Here is a 20881-nt window from a genome sequence, read left to right as displayed (position 1 = left end):
GAGGGTTTTCCCTCAGGAAACAGGAATGGACTAGAGAAAGTTACTTATAACAGTAAAAAATTAAGGCCATTTTTCTCCATCTGCCGCAACAGGAACACCGCCTAGAGCTTATAAGCCGAAATGGGGGAGGGGTGTGTGTGGACAGGATTGTTGGCTGCAAAATACCAAATGAAAACTGCAAAATCAAAATCCACTACCATTTAATTGTGTCTATAAAACGTAACCTTCTTCCAACTAGCCAACTGCAACTTGGCTCAGCTGGAGTTGAGCACATATTATACTTAATGTGGGGTACGGGTCTGCTTTAATACATCTGCGATGATGGAGGGTGGGGTGCAGCCTTGGAAAGCAAGAGGACCCAGCCTAGGTCTAAAAATAGTTCTGCCCACTATTCTGTCTTCACAGCCTCTCCAGGAGTTGGAAAGAGAATTTCTTCTCCGCAATGAATGGAAGGGAAATTTGAGGTGGGAGAGGGTGAGGGGTGACTGTGGCAGCTGTGGGAGCATTTGCTGAATGCCTATTGTACTTGGCTCTCCTGGAGTCATCATCCCAACCCCCTGAGGCAGGGCTGTCACCCCCATCTCACAGATGAAGAAACTGAGCCTCGCCGGGGTGGAGTCTCTCGTCCCACATCACTGTGGTAGGAAGAGGCAGCGCTGGCATCTGGGGCCAGGGCTGGCTGCTGTGAGAACCCAGGCCTACCCCGTAGTCCTTTTTTTTTTTTAAGTGCTACGTGGGCCTCTCACTTTTGTGGCCTCTCCCGTTGTGGAGCACAGGCTCCAGACGCTCCGCGGCACGTGGGATCTTCCCGGACTGGGGCACGAACCCGTGTGCCCTGCATCGGCAGGCGGACTCTCAACCACTGCGCCACCAGGGAAGCCCCTACCCCGTAGTCTTGCTTCACATGTCGTTAGGGGAGAGAGGAGGGTGAGACGGAGAACTAACTGATAACAAACAAGCTGGGAGAAGTAGGGATCGTCACTTGAGTTCTGCAGACGAGGAAATTGAGTTGGCTCGGATTTGGGAAGTCATCGGACCTACGTCACAGAGCAAGTAAATGCCACAGTGGGATTCTGGGGACCCTGGGTTCCTGGCAGCCTAAGAGGCGGGCAGAAGGGAGTGGAGGGAAGGGTCGGCAGAGAAGTAAAGCCCCAGAGGAGCTCTGGGGGTTGTGGTACCTGCCCAGGGCTGACTTCCCTTTCCTGGGCCTTGAATCTCACAGGCCCCAACCTGCCTTCCCCACCCTCCTGCCTGCCCCTTCAGCTGGCAGCAGCCCCACCTGTGTGACGTCCCAGTCCCCCCACCCCGCTCCTTGGAATGATGAAGGGAGGGGCCAGAAGGGGCCAGGGTCCCACCTGGACTTGGGCTGTGGGGAGGGAGGGGCTGGGAGATGAGGATAGAGAGGGATTTAGACACAGAAATGGAGGGAGGGAGAGAAAGAGACAGGGATGGAGGCAGGCAGAGACAGAGACACAAAGAAAGATATAAAGCATTAGAGGAGATGTGCAGAGAGACACGGGGAGAGAAGAACAGAGTTAGACAAAGAGAAAAAGGCCCAGAGAGACATAGGAACAGAAAGAAAAATGACACACACATACATACACACAAAGAATTATAGAAATGTGGGAGAGGTAAAGAGAGACAGGGAAGGATGCAGACAGACGGACGGACACAGAGGTGTGGGGAAACAGAGAAGCAGAGAGAAGAGGGGCTTGGGGAGGTGACAGTGACAGGTGGGCAGCACCTCCAAGGCCCAGGGCTGGACTGGGGAGGGCTCCCACACACCCCGCCCCCAGGGCAGTAAGGCAGGGTTGGGAAGCCCAGTCATCCTGGGCCTGCGAGGGAGTGGGTGTGTGGTGAGGGGGCACCCCTGCCTGCTCGCCTTCCTGGTGCCTCCTGCTCCGAGACCCAGCCTGCCGCGTCTGCCACCACTGCCAGGCCCCCAGAGCCCGTGAGTCCAGAAGGGAAGGGAGGGCTCCCCTCCAGGCACCTGCCCTGCCGAGTGTGCCAGGCCTCTGCCCCAGCATCATTTCTCCTTCTGCTCTGTACTTCTTGGGGTGGGGGGGATTGTGTCTCTCTGCCTTGATCTGCATCTCCAGCAGCTGCCCCCCAACCTCAGTGTCCTGCAACCCCACCTTCGGTCACTGAGTCCAACCCTCCAGCCCCACTCCCGCTGGCCAGGGCAGCTAAGGGCACTGGCCCTTCCAGTGATCAGCCCTTCTCTGCCTCACTGTTCTTCAAAGGGGCAGGGGTTCAGCAGGGTGGGGGCCAGAATGATGTCCCAGGCCGAGCCCCCTACTGTACCCCAGGTAGCCTTCAAAGGGCTCGTATCACCCTGGCGTGGTTACTGAATGGAGCCTGGTTCCCTTTATCCTCCCACCCCAAGCTGCTGGGCCCCAGGTCTCAGGTGGGTAAGAAGGAAAACATTTTCCAAACCACCTACGAGGTCCCGTGGCTGATTTAAACGGAGCCAGCCTGTCGCTTGCCCTGGGCAATGCCTTCCCAGCAACTTGGGTATGAGAGGCTCTAACTGGGATTAGGCCCCTGCAAGGCCACACTCCATACCAAAGATTTATTTTAAAAGTTTGGAGGTTGGGATGCTGTGCAAGCCAAGGGATTCCTCACACCTGGTTGTTTCTCCCTGGGGGGAGCTGGAGCAGGCATGGGGGAGAGAGAGGGCGTGAACCAGCCCTAAATCTCCCCATGGAGTGATTTGGCCCCTTGTCCCTCCTTGTTCCCAGAAGAACCTGGGGCCTGCCCTGCCCCGCTCCAGGCCATGATGATTCTGCAATTAATCATGTTTACTCTGGTGACAGGTACGGTGGAGATGGGGATGGGCAGGGGTCTCCCTTTCAAATCTCTAGGATTCCCAACCCTCTATGTCTAGACAATGAAGGGGCTGATATTAAAAATATAGAACAACCATAGGGCATCTGAATGGATATATGAGCCATAACAAGGTCCTGGATGCCCCTTGCCTTCGAAAGGTGTAATCTCTTTAGAGCTAGAATCGGGAGAGGTCCAAGAGGGTCCCAGAGGAGGGACCGGGGCAGCTGGGGTGGTGTGGGAGACATTCAAAGAGCTCAGGAAAGTGGCTACTGACCGACGGGTGTGGAAGGATTTCAATCATTTAATACCCAGCCTGTCCATTCAGTGCGTCCCCATAGGACACCAGGCTATGGTCCTCCCCCCGCCGCCCCATTTCTGGGAGTCGTCTCATGGCCGCGCCCCCTCTTTTGCCCTCACCCTCTCTAGGACATGTAGGGGGAGAGACCAGGATCGATAAAGGATATGAGTGCTCTCCTCATTCCCAGCCGCCCTGGCAGGCGGCTTTGTTCCAGAAAACACAGCTGCTCTGTGGGGCAACCCTCATCGCCCTCAAATGGCTACTGACGGCAGCCCACTGCCACAGGCCATGAGTGCGGGGGCAGGGGCGGGGTTGGGAGGGGGCTGGAGATGGAGAGGTGGATAGAGAAGGGCTTGGGGATGGGGAGAATGTGTATGGGGCGGGGAAAGTGGGGTCAGAGACGGGCACTGATGATGGGGATTGGGTTGGGATTGAAGATGGAAAGATGAATGATGTTGGAACTGGCATGGGAATGGGGTTGGATGCTGGGCTGGCGATAAGGTTTTGGTGGGAGATGGGGATGAGTTTGGAAGTGGAGCTATGTTTCTTCATTCTCTTCCTCTCGCCCCTTCCCCCCCCCCCACAATGTCACTCTCCATTTCCTGTCTCTCCTTCCCCTTCCATCTCTGACCACCATCTCTCTCACTTCCACTGATATGTAGCTCATCTGGGAGAACACAACCTCCAGTGACGGGATGGCTGTGAGCGCACCCGAGGAGCCACTGAGTCCTTCCCCCACCCAGACTTCAACAGTAGCCTGCCCAAAAAAGCCCACTGCGATGACATCACGCTGCTGAACATGGTGGCCCCAGCCTTCGTCATCTGGGCCGTGCGACCCACAGGGTGTCATCACACTGTGTCACTGCTGGCACCCGCTGCCTCATTTCCGACAGGGGCACCACGTCCAGCCCCCAGTGTAGGGGCTCCAGAGAGCAGCGTGATGGGGGGTGGGGTGGGGGAAGGTGTTTATGATTGTGGAAGGAAATAGGGAACCAGAGGAACCTTCCAAGATGAGATTCATAGTGATACAAGAGGGTGCTACCTGGAGGTGTCAATAGTGGGATAAGTTGAAAGGAAGAGTGGAAAAGTAAGGGCTGGGGAGGGCAGAGACAAAAGTTTGGGCCTTGGATTCAGGCAGACATGATGTGCAATTTCAGATCCACAACCTGCTAGTTGTAGGTCCTTAGGCAAGTCTCTGAACCTTGGTTTTCTTCTCTATAAAATGAGAATAATCACATCCACCTACTAGAGCGGGATTAGACATAATGTTTATAGAGCAACTGACGTAAAGAGTTTTACTTGATAGCGTTACTGTTGCTATGGTTACAAGCAGAGAGGTGAGTTGACTGCAAGCAAGAAGGACAGGAACTGGATTCAGAGCAAGGTCCCTGGTTCTCTGCTGGGTTCAGAGCAAGCCCTGCCGTGTGGGGAAGGGGAACAAAGGGATCTAATTTTCTGTACCCCCTCATGTCATTTCTACAGTGCACCTCCCCCATACCTAGCGATGTACCAACATGACCATCATCGAGCACAAGGAGTGTGAGGACGCCTACCCTGGGGACATCACAGACACCATGGGATGTACCAGCGTTCGAGAAGAGGGCAAGGACTCCTGCCAGCTCAGAGGGCAGGGCTTGGGTCTCCAGTCACATTTCCATTCCCATCTCCAACCTCAACCATGTCTTCATCTACATCCACAATCTCATCCCCAACCTCAACGCCACTTCCCCCTGCAACCCCAAATCCATCTCCACTCCCAGGTCCCATTTCTAACATAAACACAATTCCCAGTCCCACCCCTATTTCCAACCCTAACCATCCCCAAATCAATTTTCGACCCTAACCCCATCTTTGTTCTCACCCATAACTCTAACCTCATCCTCAATCCCACTGCCAACCCCATTTCAACCTCCACCTCACTTTCAACACAATTCCCCCCTCCTCCCTAACACCATGTCCAACCCTTTCCCCTCTCCTGAGGCCTCCCTTCCTCTCTGACTGGTTCTCTTCCTCCCCATCTCCAGGGTGATTCTGGGGGCCCACTTGTCTATAATGGGTCTCTTCAAGGCATTATCTCCTGGGGCCAGGATCCATGTGCTGTCAGCAGAAAGCCCAGGGTTTACACAAAGGTCTGCAACATGTGGTCCGGATCCAGAAGACTATAGAGAACAATTAGCCAGGACCAGCTCATCACGGCCCAATCCCCTGATCCCTACTCGGTGCTGCGGTACCTGTTCATTCTGTTAATAATGAAGCCTGAGCCAGGACCCCTTTATATACTTTTCTGGGGGCCTTCTTGACTGTGAGAGATACTGTACCTTAATAATCAATTTGGGGTTAGGAGACCTGGGTTCTCCTCCTGCCTCATACTAACTTGTGACTCTGGGAGTGAAAATAGTTGTTTGGTTCACTGTTGTACCTACAGTCTCAAACACAATTCCTGGCACACACCAAGGTTTCAGTAAATATTTACTAAACAAATGAATCTTTTGAATGCTTACTACGTGCCAGACCCTGGTCCAAGGGCTTTTAAATGTATCGACTGACGTAATCTTCACAAAACCCTGCAAGGTTGGTACTATTATTATTATACCCATTTTGCAGCTGAGGAAACTGAGGCACAGAGAAACGAAGTCACCCGTTCACGATCACAGAGCCAGCAAGTAGAAGAGCAAGGAATCTGAAGCAAGGTGATTTCTTAACTGACAAGCAATACTACCTTGATTAAGGCTCCATTCCCTGGGACTTCCCTGGTGGCGCAGTGGTTAAGAATCTGTCTGCCAACGCAGGGGGTATGGGTTCAAGCCTGGTTTCGAGCCCTGGTGTAATGAAGACCCAACGCAGCCAAAAATAAATAATTTTTTTTTTCAAAAAAGACTCCTTTCCTTATCTGTAAAATCGTGCATGCAAAAGTACGATAGTACACAAAGTCAGTCAGCCTGCACATAGCTAAGACCCAATAAAAGGGAGCGATCGTTGTTTTCTTTCCAACCTCTGCAATAGGTAATAGGTAGTTCATCAAGACCTGAGCAGGTCAGTACAGTAGCCACTAACCATACATGGCTATTTAAATTAAAACTGCCTAAAGTCAGAAATGTAATTCTTCATCTAGAGGGGTGGGATAGGGAGGGTGGGAGGGAGACGCAAGAGGGAATGGATATGGGGATATATGTATATGTATAGCTGATTCACTTTGTTATACAGTAGAAACTAACACATCATTGTAAAGTAACTAAACTCCAATAACGATGTTAAAAAACTTTTTTTAAATTTTTAATTAAAAAAATAAATGTAATTCCTCAGTTGCACTCGCCACATATCAAAAGCTCTCTAGCCACATGTGGCTGGTGGCTACGGCGTTGGATAGCACAAACGGAGCACTTCCATCACGGTGGAAAGTTCAACTGAACGGCGCTGTGCTGGACAACCTCTAGAGTTAACTGACTTCTCGCTGGAGAAGATGCTTCACAAATAGTCCAGAACTTGGGGTCTCTTCTGATGTTCTGCTCACCTTGCAGGGGAGGCAGTGGGCATGAGCAGTTAAGAGCCCAGAGCTGGAACTCGGCGTCTGGGTTGTTAAATGGACTTGCTGTGTGACCTCCTGTGAGTCACTGCCCTCTCTGAGCCTCCCATTCCTCACCTGAAATGAGGGAGCTGGCTGAAGTGACACTGATGCCCCTTGTAGCTTTTGGCCTCCTGTGATTCACGGGCCTGTGTGTCACCTGGAGACATGAAGAGGGCAGGAAGTATGTGAAGTGACCACGCATGGGCTAGTTGCTGGGACACACGACGCTGCTCTGGCCATCCCTCTGGGTCTGCATCTTCCTCTTCCCTCTCTGTGTTTTCTTTCCCTTGTTTGTGTGCATCTCTTGTTCCTACTCTTTCCTTCGATCTATCTTATCTCTCTGCCTCGCTCTTTCAGGGTCAGCATTCTGGCTTTTCTCATTATGCCACTCTAGGTATGCACGTCCCTGTTTATTTATTTTCCTCTCTCTCGCTTACAATCATCGGTCTCCGACACTATCCCCGCGACCCCCACGGCCCCTGGGGATGTGGCACCCTCTTTCCCCATCTGCGAAGACTTCTTGGAACAGGGACCTGGGGAACCTCCATGAAATCCATCTCTAAAAAGGGTGTTTCGGGCACTGGGAGAAGCCTGTATTCCCGGGCCCCTCCCAGAGCAGGAATCTGGGGCCCAGGTTGGGTGCCAGCCTCACCCAGGGTGTAATTAGGGAGAGGGAAAGGGAGGAGGTAAATCCCTGGGGGGAGGGTGGGGAAAAGGGCTCTTCGGGGTTAAAAGGGAGGGCCTGAAAGGGGTCCCTGGGCAGAGGATTCCGGCGGCCCACACGGCAGGACTGAGGCACTTCCGCTCCACGACTCCCAGGTGAGCGGCATGCACCTCACCTTGGCTGGGGTGGGTCGCGAGAGCACAGGTGGGGACCCTCGGGTAGCGGGCAGGAGACTTGTTCCAGCCTTAGTTTCCTTATCTACGGGACGCACTTCGGAGCCTCGCATCCCCAGCCCACCTGTGAAGGTAGGCGAACCCCGAAGCGCTGAGAGGCTGGCAGCCGGGACAGCCCCGGCCAGGAGAGCGCTCCCCTCGGGCGTAGGGAGAGCAGGACGCCAGAGCGGCGTCATTAGGGTATTTGCGCCCATTACGCCTGTTCAGGCCCCGATCGCCCGTCTGCCCACCCCTGCGTTTGTCGGCCGCAAGTTAAACGGGTCCCCGCGGGCTGGGGTGGCCCAGGACGGGCGGACGGGCGTGGCAGGCTGGGGTGTCTGACCCGGCAAGTGTTTTGAACCGTCCCCCGCCCACCCGCACCCCCCCAGCCTAGGTCCTGGCCATGAGACCCTCACACCTCCACCTCTCCGCCGCCTCCGGCCCTTGGGGCCTCGAGAACCTTCTGCTGCCGCTACTGATGGCGCAACTCTGGGGTGAGGCCGGGGACAGGGCTCGGCGGGAGGCGCCGGACACCGGGGGCGATGGCAGAGTGGGCTCTTATCACCAAGCCCCGCACACTTCTCCTCCCCTTGGGACCCCAGCACTCACCCACAGATCCGGAGAAGTCCCGCCCCAAGTCAGACCCGCCCCTCTTCTAGCTCCGCCCTAGGTATCCCGCCCCCTTCACTCTTCCGAGATCCGTACTCCCCCTTTCTTCTCGCCGCGTCCTTTCCCCGCCCCTTCTTACTTCGCCCGATTTTACGCCAAGTCTTGCCTTAAGAGCCCTCTGCCCTCACCCCTTCTTCCGGCGAGTTGCGTTATTCCCACCACTACTTTCACCCACCAGGACCTGCTTTCTATCCCCGCCCCTTTCCGCCCCGCCCACATTAGCCCCGCCCCTTCTGCCCCGCCTTGTTGCATTCCTGACCTCGTCAAGCTCGCTGCAGCGTCCCTGCTCCTCCAGACCCAACCTGTTAGGTCGCCTTACTCCATTCTTAACCCCGCCTCCTTGCCCTTTCACGCCGTTCTTCTCCGCCCACTTCCATTCAGTTCCTTCAGGATCCCCAATTTCCACGTACACTCTCGGGTTCAGGCTGTGCCCCCCCCGAAGCCCCGTCCCATGGCCCCACTCGGATCCCGCACCCAGTGCTTGCCCTGCTGTCCTGCCTGCTCTGATCTCCACCTCCTTTCTTTCTCCAGTCGCGGAGGCTCTGCAGCTCCCCGGAAACGACACGCACTCGCTCTCCGTGGCCTCCAGCGCCCCTTGCCCTTATAGGTCGCAGCCCTGGCAGGTGTCCCTCTTCAATGGCTTCTGGTTCCACTGCGCCGGCGTCTTGGTGGACAGGAGTTGGGTGCTCACGGCTGCGCACTGCGGGAAAAATAAGTAGGGAGAGCTGCTTAGGGATGCTACGGAGGGGCTGTGGAGGCAGGTCCCGGGGAGGGGGCGGGAAGGGCTGGGGTACTTGAGGGTATGGAACTAACAGCTCGATGTGGGGTCGGCCCTGGAGGGCTTCCTGTAGGAGGAGAGGTGGGCTTGTGCTGTGGCCACGAGGGGGCAGTGTGGTCTTTCTCAGAGTTTCTGGGCCCATCCAGAGCCACTGACCAGCTGATTCTGCTAGGGTTCCATTTAGGTGTAGATAGTTGTTTGCAGCAGACAGAAGCCAGGATCTGGTGTGGTTAGGACTTCAGAACTAAAAGAAATTGTTCATCTCATGAGTCCCCACTGAGGGAGGAAGAAAAGGGTAGGTTTACCAAGGTAGACCCTCTGCCCTCAATTCCTGCAGAACTCAGGGACCCAAACACCTGATCGTGTTTCCCCATGTCCCCCCAGATCAGGTCTCCAGCTCCCTTCTCCCCTACCCACTCCTCCCTCAGACCCAGGAGTCCCAGCCCCCAGGCCCCTCCCCTGCCAGGACCCAAGTGTCTATCCCCACCCCACTGCCTGTACCCTCCTTCCCAGGGACTCAGCCTTCAGTCTCAGTCCCAGTGAAGGCTTTGCATCCATGAGACTCTTCCCTCCCCAGGCCTCTGTGGGCTCGAGTTGGGGATGACCACCTGCTGCTTCCCCAGGGAGAGCAGATCCGCAGGACCTCTCTTCCTATTATCCACCCCAAGTACAAGGGCTCGGGCCCCATCCTGCCCAGGCGAACAGATGAGCATGACCTCATGCTGCTGCATCTGGCCATGCCCGTTGTGCTGGGGCCTCGAATCCATCCTCTACGCCTGCCCTACCGCTGTGCCCAGCCCGGAGACCAGTGCCAGGTCGCCGGCTGGGGCACCACAGCCTCCCGAAGAGGCAAGAGCTGGGGGCCCTGGGGCCTGTATCTTGGGGAAGGAGGACGAGGGGCCTGGACTCCTGGGCCTGAGGGAGGGGCATTTGGGGGCCTGAAGCCTGTGTTGGGAACAGTCTGGGTATCTGGGCTCCTGGATCCTGGAGGATTGGGGGCCGGACCCCAGGATTACCTGATGTTTTCTCCCATCAGTGAAGTACAAGCGCCTGAGTTGCTCCCGTGTCTCTATCCTGAGCCCTGAGGAGTGTGACGTCTTCTATCCTGGCGTGGTCACCAACAACATGATATGTGCAGGACTCAGCAAGGGTCAGGACCCCTGCCTGGTAGGAACTGGCCAGAGAGGGTCTCTGACTCATGGGAGCAGCATAGGGAGGTTATGGGAAAACAGACATCCCCAACCCCATAGCCACTCCCAGCCCAATTTCATCCCCACGTCCAGCACTATCCCATTCCTACGCCAACATCAACCCCATGTCCAACTCTACCTCCTTGGGTCCACCTTCTCATGCCCAACCCTGTCCCCAAGTCTACTCTCAAGCCAATCCCCAGCCCTAACCCCCTTCCCACCCCATCCTCAACCACATTCCCATCCTCAAGCCATGCCTAAGCCCCTACCTCAGCCCTATCTCTAGATCCAGCTCCATCCCTCACCTACCAAGAACTACAATCCCAGCTCCATCGACTCTCCATTCTCATCCCCCACCCAATGCCCCCAAACCCCAAGTCCAACTCCATCACAACCCCACCCCACCCACAACCCCAACCCAGCTCCGACCCTACCCAACACCTCCCTTCCCCATCACTACCCCAGCCCCCAAGTGGCAGCCTTTCCACTGGTGTATTTATTTGATCTCTCCTTCCTCCCACCCCCAGAGTGACTCAGGTGGCCCTCTGGTCTGTGATGAGACCCTTCAGGGCATCCTTTCATGGGGAGTTTACCCCTGCGGCTCTGCTCAGCGTCCAGCTGTCTACACTGAGATCTGCAAATACCGCGACTGGATAGAGAAAACCATCGGCTCCAAGTGACCCAAAGGCCCTGCAACTGCTTCGCCATCTGCCCTCTTCCTCCTTCCTCCCCTCCTTCCCCCGCAGACAGCTGGACTCTCCCCCTGCCCCACTCAAACTTCTGTCACCCATCCACACCTATTAACATCTCTCGTCTTCCCTCATGCCTCCTGCCCACTGCTGTTCTCTGCCCGCGTTGAAGCCAAGATGCAGAACGTGGTGGCAAAGTTTTGTTCATGAGAAACGAGGAAGCCGGTGGTCACTAGTCTCTGAGAGAAGTTATCAATCACCCAACCTGGCTTCCTCCACCACTCCCTGATGTGTGACCTTGGGCAAGCCAAGCGTCTTCTCTGAGCCTCAGTTTCCTCACCTGGAAAATGGGAACAATGAAGTGTGTACCTCATAAACGTGTTATGAAGAGACTATACCGTGTGTAGATTGTTATGGTCATTGTCATGCAAAGTACTAACACGGTGGGTAGTGAGTTCTGATTAAATGGCAACAGGTCCTGGTGGGAATGTGTGGATTTTGTGTCCTGGGGAGAAAAGCACAGGGGTACCCTACCATCCCAACCCCCCATACCATCCCCATCCCCATCCCTCAGGGCTGATGGGAGAATTACATTCCTCACCCTCCTGTCAAGTTCCATGAAGCACCTCTTAACCACTTCCTTCTTCCCTCCCACTGTTTCCCATGTCTGGGTCTACCCAACACCTGTTCCTCCTGTCCCAGGAGGAACTGGGCTGTCTCTGAGTCATCTGGTACCTTCTGTGCCTTCCTGGGGCCACTGGAACCCAAGGGACCTCACCCTGCATCCGTCTCAGCCTCTAAGACCAGAGGACCTCACCCCACTTCAGTTGCTAAGTTTATGCAAAGAAGCCCTCTGAAATTTAGAGGAAATTTTTTGGTTTCTTTGTTAGATCCGTCCCCATCCCCTCACCTACTACCGGCTCCAATTCCAGCTCTACCACGTCTCCATTCTCATTCCCTGATCCAACACCCAGACACCCTAAGTCCAACTCCATCTCCACCCCCATCCCAAATTGGCTTTGAAATTTTGTCCTGAAAATTGGGAGGAGGGCTTCTTGTCCTGTCCCTGAAACTGTCCCTGTGTAAATATTCCCATGCTGGGGGCTATTATACACAAAATCCAGGCAAAGCTAACAGAAGTTTCAGTGTCTCCACTTAGCCCAGAATTTGGAGTGGTAACATAAGCAGAACACATGCACAGTAGAAATTTTCCATCCAGCACAGGTTGTTTTGTCCACTTGCACACCCCTCCCCCTTTTTTTTTTTTGGCGACGCTTGTGGGATTTTAGTTCTCCGACCAGGGATCAAACCCGGGCCCTTGGCAGTGAGAGCACGGAGTCCTAACTACTTCCCTGTTTCCCCTTTCAAACACCAATTTATTTATTTAAAAATACAGTATTTCAGTTTCATTTTATTTATTTTATTTTTAAATATTTATTTATTTATTTATTTATTTATGGCTGCGTTGGGTCTTCATTGCTGTGTGTGGGCTTTTTTCAGTTGCTGTGAGCAGGGGGTACTCTTCGTTGCGCAGCCTTCCCATTCCAGTGGCTTCTCTTGTTGCGGAGCACGGGCTCTAGGCGCGCGGGCTTTAGTAGTTGTGGCTCGTGGGCTCAGTAGTTGTGGCACGTAGGCTTTAGAGTGCAGGCTCAGTAGTTGTGGCGCACGGGCGTAGTTGCTCTGTGGCATGTGGGATCTTCCCAGACCAAGGCTCAGACCCATGTCCCCTGCACTGGCAGGTGGATTCTTAACCATTGGGCAACCAGGGAAGCCCACACCAATTTATTGAGCACCTGTTGTATGGCAGGCCCGGTGCTGGGCGCTGGGAACACAGTGGTGACCACAAGGTCCCTGCCCCACAGAGCCCACAGGAGATCGGGGCACAGGGTTTGAGCAGAGACTACACAGCTCTCTTCCGCTGACTGTCCCCCCACTCCTATTAGCACACCCAGGAAACATCAGTCAGGCTTATCAGCTGAGTTCATTACACAAGAATCAGAAGCGAAGTAGGTAGGAACTCAAAAACTCGATTCATTTTTAAAGGTAATTCACGCATTCCTTTAGTCACATCATAAGTGTTTACTGAGCCATGTCCTATGCCAGGTCTTAGAGATGAGTCAGAGTGAGCCCTACCTTCGAGAAGCTGCTAGTCAGGTCAGGAAGCCTTGCATTCTTGTCATTTGGGTCTCCATTTAAAGGTCACTTCTTCAAGGAGGCCTTCCAGGATTGCCCTGGCTAAAGGGGTCTCCCCCTGTACTCCTCCTCCCTGGCCACTAATCCATTGCTCTGTTTATTTCTTTTGCAGCACTTGTTATAGCAAAAATGATCTCATTTATCTGTTTACTCCATAATGGTCTGTCCCCTACTTCCCCTCACCCAGTCAATGTGGGCAGGGACTCTCATTTATTCACTGTGGTTTTCTAAGCACCTGGTCTGATGCTTGACACACAGAAGGCATTTAACACATTGTTGAATTAATAAATAACACAAATTGATCAGTGCTGTAACAGAAGGAGGCATAGGGTGCCCCAAGAGGGCCTAAGGACTCCTCCTGAAGGAATCGGGGAAGGCTTCTCAGGTGAGGGGACATATGCATGGGGTTTTAAAGGATCAGTAGGAGTCCACCAGGAAGCAAATATATTTCTGTAACTCACTGTGTGACTTGAGCAAAAAACTTGAATGCTCTCTCTACCACAGTTATCCCCACTATGAAATAGAGATTGGTTAGGCTCTTGTGAGAATTAAATGAGAAAGCATACATGAAATGTTTAGCCAACTGCCTGGCACAGAGTAAACAGTCAATAAAGTTAGCAATCAAAATGTTCTATAGGGCTTTCCTGGTGGCGCAGTGGTTGAGAGTCTGCCTGCCGATGCAGGGGACGCGGGTTCGTGCCCTGTTCCGGGAGGGTCCCACATGCCACGGAGCGGCTGGGCCCGTGAGCCATAGCCGCTGAGCCTGCGCGTCCGGAGCCTGTGCTCCGCAACGGGAGAGGCCACAACAGTGAGAGACCCGCATGCCGCAAAAAAAAAAAAAAAAAAAAAAGTTCTATAAAGCGGTTAGTATGACACTTAGCACATAGTGGGTATTCAGTCCCTGGTCTCGAGGACTTCTCAGTCTGCAGAGGGTATAAGGCAACTGCAGCCATGGATAAAATGTATTATGATGGTGGCAGTGCAGGGCTCTATAGGTGAGGGACAAACATATTTATTGAATGCCTACCACAGTTGTAAGTGCTTCATATGTGTTAATTCACATAATCCTCCCACAACCCCAGTTATTATTGCTACTTAATAGATGGAGCAACTGAGAGAGGTCCAGTGACTTGCCCAAGGTCACACACTTAATAATTACCAGCATTGAGGTTTGGACCCACATGGTCCAGTTCCACAGTCCATGCTCCAAACCACTAAATCATGGTGAGTTGTACGCATTCAAGGGGAACCCAGACCCAGCCTGATAACCAGGCTTACAGCAACAGAAAGTGGAAGAAGCCTGGAAGTGCCCAGGCTGGAAAAGATGGACTCTGCCTGGAGAAATCAGAGAAGGCTTCCTGGAGGAAGGGGAATTTAGGTTGGATCTTGAAGAATGAGTTGGAGTTCACTGGAAAAAGAAAGATGTGGAGAAAGACATTCACTCATTCAATTAACATCTCCTGAGACCCACCCCCCGCCATGATCCCAGCCCTGAACAGGGTGATGTGAGGGACACAGAGATGAGTCAGATCTGGGCTTGGCCCTCCAAGGGCTGCCCATCTGGTGAGAAGGAGGGATGGGGGGAGAGGCAGGAAAGATGAGGTGATGGGAAGGACAGTGGAGGGGAGGAGATGGGTGGAAAAAAACAAGACCATGTTCTCAGGACTTAGCCAAGATATGGTGGCATTAAGAGAATGGGAAAAGTGCTTAGTTCCACCTAGGTTGGGCACCTGGATCCTTGGAGTGGTGAGGATGTGAAAAAGGAAGTAGGTTATGACAAGAATGAGTTAACCCAGCTGGAACCATGCCAGGAGAGGCCTCTGTCCTCACGGAAAGGGGCCCAAACCCCCAGTGCAGGGAGGGCTCTGTGGGTGTGTACACGTGTGCAGCTCTCTTTGTAGCCTCTGCCACTCCAGACAGTGTTTCTGTCTCTCTTTCCTTACCTCCTCCTGCATCCTTCAATGTCTTTATCCCTCTGTTTTGTTTTGTTTTTCTTTCTCCCTCTTTCCCTGGCTCCCCCCATCCTGCCTTCTTGCTTGCCTTTTTGCTCTGAGTCCTGACTCTTTCTCCCACTCCTTGCCTGATTTCTGGGAGGTCCTTCTGTGTAAACCTCCAGCCTGCCCAGTGCCCTGGTCCCAGCCCACTGCAGCTACATTCAAGATAAACCTGCTTCCACCCCAGGACTCCACTTGAGGGATCTTCCTCCTTTCCCTCTTCCTCCTCCAGGCCACAGAATATCCTGTATGTAGATGCTGTGACCAGAAGTCAGGGTTACTTTGGGCTCCTCCCTCTGGTGAACCCCAGAAGGACTATACAACCCAGAGCCCCTCCCCCATTTAGCAGGATCCCTGAGCCCCTCCCCCACTTAGCGGGATTCCCTGATGCTGCAGGCCACCAGCTCATCCTGACCAGTGGTCTCTCGGTGCTGTCTTCCTTCCCAAGGCCCCCGGGGAGGAGGCTTCCCCCTCCCCCTGGAGTATTTCCCAGCCCAGATTAATCACCGGGGCGGCCCCAGGGAGGAGGAATATAGTATGATTTACCGTAGAGAAGCACGGACTTGGAGAGCAGCCTCGAGGACCAAAGCACCCTGGAGGTCATGAGGCTGGGATTCATCTGTGCTCTGCTTTCTCTCCTGGAAGGTGAGGTTCCTGCCGTCCTGCCGTCCTGCTGCCCCTCCGTGGCCCCCCGGCGCCCCTCTACCATGCTCTTTGTCGCCCAGGCGCCCACTCCTGCCCTCTAGGCATCCCAGCATCTGTCCCCAGCCCGCCCAACCTGGCTCTTCACCAACCTTCTGCCTCTCACCCCCACCCCAGGGCAAAGCTGGGCAGACACCCGAGCCATCGGGGGCAAGGAATGCCGCCCCAACTCGCAGCCCTGGCAGGTCGGGCTCTTCTTCCTCACCCGACTCTTCTGCGGGGCGACCCTCATCAGTGACCGCTGGCTGCTGACAGCTGCCCACTGCCGCAAGCCGTGAGTGACCTGGGCGGGCCACTCTGGTGGGGGGCTGGAGGTCAGGAAAGGGAGAGAGGGCAAGGAGCCTCGTAGAGGAGGGAGGGAGCTGTGGGCAGGAAGAGCCGAGCCTCCATTTCTGTTCCCCAAAGTTCAACTCTTCAGAATGACAAAATGCCCACTCTCCAAATTCTAGCGTCCAGAAGAATCTGTTGCTAAGAGCGTAAGATTTGCAACGTAGACTCTTAGAAGCCTAGACTCTGACCCAGAAAAATCCAGAGTTGTAGAATCCTAAAATCTTGGATCCAGGAGATGTTACATTAGCTTCACTAAATTGTAGAATCCTAGATTCAGAGACTGGTAGACTCTGAGAAGCCTGGAGCAGCGCTGTCCAATGGAAATATAGCCCCAATCACAGAGGAAAGTTTTAAGTTTTCTGGTAGACACATTAAAAAAGGTAAAAAAGAAATGAGTGAAATTAATTTTAATAATAGATTTAACTTGCCATCTCAAAATATTATTTCAACATGTAATTATCAATTTTTAAATATTTATGAATGACATAGTTTAGTCTTTTTTTTTTTATACTAAGCCTTCGAAATCAGACATGTATTTTACAAGTACGGCATAGCTCACTTTGGACTAGCCACATTTCAAGTGCTCAATAGTCGTGCTGGATAGCGCAACCCTAGAATCTTAGATTCAAACTGTTCTAGCTAGGTTCACTGAGCACAGAAGCTCATAGTCTTAGAATCTCTGAATTACAGTACCCTAGAATACTGTGATCCGTAGAATTCTAGAATCTTGAACCAAGAGAATTCTAGAAGCTTATATTCATACATGTCTAGAATCTGGTGGATTTAGTATCCCAGCATGCTCTCATTCAAGATTTCTAAAATCCCCAAAGTTTTTTTTTTTTTTAAATCCCCAAAGTTTTAACCAAGAGAATTCAAGAGTTTCAAACTATTCGAATCCTAATCCTTACATTTCTAAAATCAAAGATTTCTAGAATTCTAGAATGATGAAATTCTTGCCTTATTATCCCAGAATATTAGAATTCTAGGTTCTTTGTTTCCTAGATTTCATTCAGATAATTTAAAAATCCTAGACATTTACTTATTTCATTGTGGCTGAGCCAGGTCTCGGTTGAGGTATGCGGGAATCTTCGTCGCACCATGAGGGATCTTTTTTTTTTTTTTTAGTTGCAGCATGCAAACTCTTAGCTGTGGCATGCACGTGGGATCTAGTTCCCTGACCAGGGATCAAATCTGGGACCCCTGCACTGTGAGCGTGGAGTCTTAGCCACTGGACCATCAGGGAAGTCCCCCACATCCTAGACTTTTTGATCCAGAGAAATCGAAAACATCAGAATCTCGAATTCATAAGATTCTAGAACTTGAGCCTCCTAGAATTCTAAAATCGTGGATTTCTAAGGTGTTAGAATCTTAGAATTCTAGAATCTTAGATTCTGGGCATTCTAACAGAATTCTAGAATCTACCTGATGCAGAAATCCTTTTTATATTCTCTGGGGAAAGGAGCCATCCCTCCTGTTTGAAGTTCTTCCCTCTAGGAACGAAGCACAGAGGCTATACAGGATGCTGTGTGAGAATTTCCCATCATGCATCACTCTAGGCTGGAGCCTCTTTTAGCTCAGGCCTGGACATCAGGCTAGGAAAACAATGTTCAGATTTCAGCCCCAAAGACAAAGAAAGGGAGAAGCAGAAATATGGAGGTACAAGAGATTCAGGAACAGGGACAAGTTGGGGCTGGGAGGTGGGGTTGGGACTGGTTTCCCAGACACAGAACCAAGGCAACAAGGTGACAGAGAGGGAAAAGGTAGAAATAACACCTCATACTCCTCAAACCCTGAGTTCTCAGTCATTAGTCTTGTCCCTAATGTCAGAGTCAGAGTCTGGGGGATGGACATATAGACCCCTTGAGGGTCCCCAGCTATCCAGGGCATGAACCCAGAGCAGAACAAGTGGAGTTGGACTGGGACTGCAGTGAGAGGGCTTGAGGCCAGACCTCAGGAAGCATTGAGAGATGAGGGATTTGGCAGACAGGAAAAGCCTGAGCCTACAGATGACCCCAACTTGGGGATTTTCCATATCCCACCCCTTCCATACACACACACCAAAACACAGAGAGCCACTCCCTACGGAAACCACCAGATCTGTGAGGGCGGGGGGGGGGGGGTGTCTGTGTTTGGGTGGTAGGTGGAGCCTTCACCTGTCTCCATGGTTCCAGGGGACTCAGGTCACCACTAAGGCTCCAGGTGGGGCAGAGAGGAAGGTGGTTTACTTGACATGGGGCTAGGAAGAGGTGTGAGCTTTTGGGGAGAGGTACAAAGTTAGAGGCAGACAAAGAGATGGAGTAGGAAGCAGGGGCCCAGAGAGGGTGTGTGGCTTGTGGAGAGTCACATAGCATCCTGGTGGACAGAAGAAAGAGGACAGGGGCTGAGAAGACACCTCACCTTATCCCACCTTGACCTCTGGGACCTGTCCAACAGGTTTCTGTGGGTCCGACTCGGGGAGCACCACCTCTGGAAATGGGAGGGTACAGAGCAGCTGTTCCGGGCCACAGACTTCTTCCCTCATCCTGGGTTCAACAAGGACCTCAGTGCCCACGACCACAATGATGACATCATGCTGATTCGTCTGCCCAGGAAGGCATTACTGGGACCTGCCGTGCAGCCCCTCAAACTCAGCCGGACCTGCGTCTCCCCAGGCACCCAGTGCCTAATCTCAGGCTGGGGGGCCACATCCAGTCCTAAGGGTACAGCCTTGTCCACCACACACACCCTATGTTTCATGCCAGGGCTCTGAATCCCCTCTCTTTTCCTGTCTCTGCTTTTTCATCTCTATGTTGTATCTATCTATCCATATATTTCATCAGATCTAAATGCTATAAATTATAAGATGCATCATTATTCTACAACCCGCTAAAAACGAGAAAAGGAAAAAAGGTCCCATCTATCCTTGTATGACATCGTTTACGGGAAGGCACATCCTGATTTCAGAGATGTTTAAATGTGAAAATATATGCATCTTAGAATTGAAATAAGGTCTACGCCACTCAGAATCACAAATCAGCAAATCCATCAGTCAAATTTGGCCTCCCACAGCAGTACTGGTTTTCAAAATGTCTTGAAAAAAAAAAAAAAGCCCTCAGTTTGCTGCTGCCAACATTTAAAACCTGAGAGATTTTACATCAAAGCCAAGTTTCTGGATTCGCTTGAAAAGTTCAAGACTGGCAATGCTGGGTTCATATTTCTAAAATAATGACCATGGTTGGGCAGAATCAGTGAAGGCTGCCCCCTTCAAACAAGATACAGGTTCTGTGGTCCACTGCAGTTCCCCCCAAGGGCTGCTGTTTCCCTACAAGGCCCCCTCCCCCCACTTTCCCTCTATTTCTATGTAGTCTCTCTAAATCTGTATCTCTGTCTCTGTCAGTGACCATCTCCCTATAAATGTGTCCTCCCCTTTCTCTCACTGCTTTCTCCCTGGATATCTCTGGGTCTGTTTCTCCCTATTTCTTCACTTCCTCCTCTGAGAATCTCTTTCCCCTTAAGAGGTCTCTATCTCCTGCCAAGGTCCCTCTTTTTCTCTGGGCGAGTTATATCCGTATCTCTCCTTGTCTGTTGACTCTCTGCGTCTCTCTCTCTCTCTCTTTGGCCCTCTCCCCATCGTGTCCATCTGTTTCTCTTCCATGCTGTGATTCTGTCGCTTTGTCACTTTCTCTTGTTTTTGTCTTGGGAGTCTTACGCTGTGGCCCCATGGGTCCATCTTAGGGAAGTGGGGGGGGGTGCTGAGTGTGATGGAAACAGCTGTTGATCCTTTATGCACCTCCTTCCCCAACAGTGCAGTACCCACTCACGCTGCAGTGCGCCACCATTAGCATCCTGGAGCCCAAGCTCTGCCAACGGGCATATCCAGGCCACATCCTCTACCGCATGCTCTGTGCCGGCCTTTGGGAGGGCGGCCGGGGCCCCTGCCAGGTGAGACCTCCTCTGGGAAGGAGAGGGATGGGTATCCTGCGTGGATTGCAGGGTCCTGGGGGAGAAGGGAGTTGGGGCCCCGGACTTCCTGGATCAGAGCAAGGAAGGAGCTGGGAAACCTGGGTCGTGGGAGGGGGTGGGACCAGGGCCAGGATTCCTGGATCTAGAGGAGGGGACTGGGGGTTGGACTCTATGGCCTGGGGAAAGAGCTGTCCACAATGCTAGGTCCTAGGGGGAGGTGGGGGCTATGAGCCTTTACTCCTGGGTCTGAGGGAGGAGGGACTGGAGACCTGGACTCCTGGGTATTGTAGGAGAAGGGGAGTGGGAGCTTCCTGAGAGGGAGAAAGCGCCTTGTGTCATGTCCTGAGTAGACTGGCCTAACAGTTTCTCTGCTCTTCTTCTGCGCACAGGGTGACTCTGGGGGCCCCCTGGTTTGCAATGGGGCCCTGGCGGGTGTGGTGTCTGGGGGCTCGGAGCCCTGCTCCAGACCCCTGCGCCCTGCTGTCTATACTAGTGTGTGCCGCTACCTGGACTGGATTCGAAAAACCATGGAGGACAACTGAAACCGCGCATCTTAGAGGAAAGGAGGGTGGGCGCAGGGTAGGAGGGTTTGCAAGACTCCAGCCTCAACGGTCTCCGCTTATGGCTTCGGCTGGTCTGGAGACGCCTTCTGGGTATTCAAGTTCCCAGCTTCCGGATATTCAGACCCCGGCCCCCGCGAACTATAGAGCCGCGCCCCCTTGAGAGGAGAGACACCTTCGCCCCTCTTGGCCCCATATCTATGACGTCACCAGAACTGCCACAGCCCCCATGGAATGGCATCACCTTCCCCTCTACCCCAGTAAAG

The 20881-nt window shown here is 52.9% G+C and overlaps 3 protein-coding genes across 5 annotated transcripts; all 3 read left to right on the top strand.

Moving 5' to 3' along the window:
* Window position 1: 1 nt before the first annotated feature.
* Window positions 2-6561, top strand: KLK11 (kallikrein related peptidase 11). The gene is given in 6 exon segments (XM_012539232.3): window positions 2-2816; window positions 3256-3415; window positions 3779-3963; window positions 3966-4043; window positions 4610-4742; window positions 5148-6561. Coding segments are annotated over 6 exon segments (741 nt in total). The 5' UTR covers window positions 2-2776; the 3' UTR covers window positions 5293-6561.
* Window positions 6562-7370: 809 nt separating this feature from the next.
* KLK10 (kallikrein related peptidase 10) lies at window positions 7371-11372 on the top strand. 3 transcript variants are annotated; one of them, XM_033417273.2, is made up of 6 exons: window positions 7371-7511; window positions 7958-8062; window positions 8769-8952; window positions 9593-9864; window positions 10052-10182; window positions 10733-11372. In XM_033417273.2, exons 2-6 carry the CDS (start codon window positions 7972-7974, stop codon window positions 10883-10885), a joined length of 831 nt encoding a protein of 276 aa, XP_033273164.1. In that variant the 5' UTR covers window positions 7371-7511; window positions 7958-7971; the 3' UTR covers window positions 10886-11372. The 3 variants fall into 3 exon arrangements, with proteins under 3 accessions (XP_033273164.1, XP_033273165.1, XP_004286170.1); XM_033417274.2 differs by lacking the exon at window positions 7371-7511 and adding an exon at window positions 7518-7661; XM_004286122.3 differs by lacking the exon at window positions 7371-7511 and adding an exon at window positions 7519-7769.
* A 4085-nt stretch (window positions 11373-15457) lies between these two features.
* LOC101282298 (kallikrein-9) lies at window positions 15458-20740 on the top strand. Its single transcript, XM_004286123.3, has 5 exons — window positions 15458-15726; window positions 15901-16057; window positions 18547-18812; window positions 19898-20034; window positions 20445-20740. The coding sequence occupies exons 1-5, from the start codon at window positions 15684-15686 to the stop codon at window positions 20595-20597; spliced, it is 756 nt and encodes a 251-aa protein (XP_004286171.1). The 5' UTR covers window positions 15458-15683; the 3' UTR covers window positions 20598-20740.
* The last annotated feature ends 141 nt before the right edge of the window (window positions 20741-20881 follow it).

Source organism: Orcinus orca, chromosome 20 (assembly GCF_937001465.1).
Source record: "Orcinus orca chromosome 20, mOrcOrc1.1, whole genome shotgun sequence".
Classification (NCBI taxonomy): Eukaryota; Metazoa; Chordata; class Mammalia; order Artiodactyla; family Delphinidae; genus Orcinus; species Orcinus orca.
Note: the sequence above shows the minus strand (reverse complement) of the source record. Positions and strands in the feature narration are given on the sequence as shown.

Bases quoted from the DNA above. Each gene is read 5' to 3' on its own strand.
- KLK10 (XM_033417273.2), top strand. From the start codon at position 7,972: ATGAGACCCTCACACCTCCACCTCTCCGCCGCCTCCGGCCCTTGGGGC. The intron at 8,953-9,592 runs GTAGGGAGAGCT...TTCCCTCCCCAG, and splicing joins GCGCACTGCGGGAAAAATAA to GCCTCTGTGGGCTCGAGTTG. The intron at 10,183-10,732 runs GTAGGAACTGGC...TCCCACCCCCAG, and splicing joins AGGGTCAGGACCCCTGCCTG to AGTGACTCAGGTGGCCCTCT.
- LOC101282298 (XM_004286123.3), top strand. From the start codon at position 15,684: ATGAGGCTGGGATTCATCTGTGCTCTGCTTTCTCTCCTGGAAG. The intron at 18,813-19,897 runs GTACAGCCTTGT...CTTCCCCAACAG, and splicing joins GGCCACATCCAGTCCTAAGG to TGCAGTACCCACTCACGCTG. The intron at 20,035-20,444 runs GTGAGACCTCCT...TTCTGCGCACAG, and splicing joins GCGGCCGGGGCCCCTGCCAG to GGTGACTCTGGGGGCCCCCT.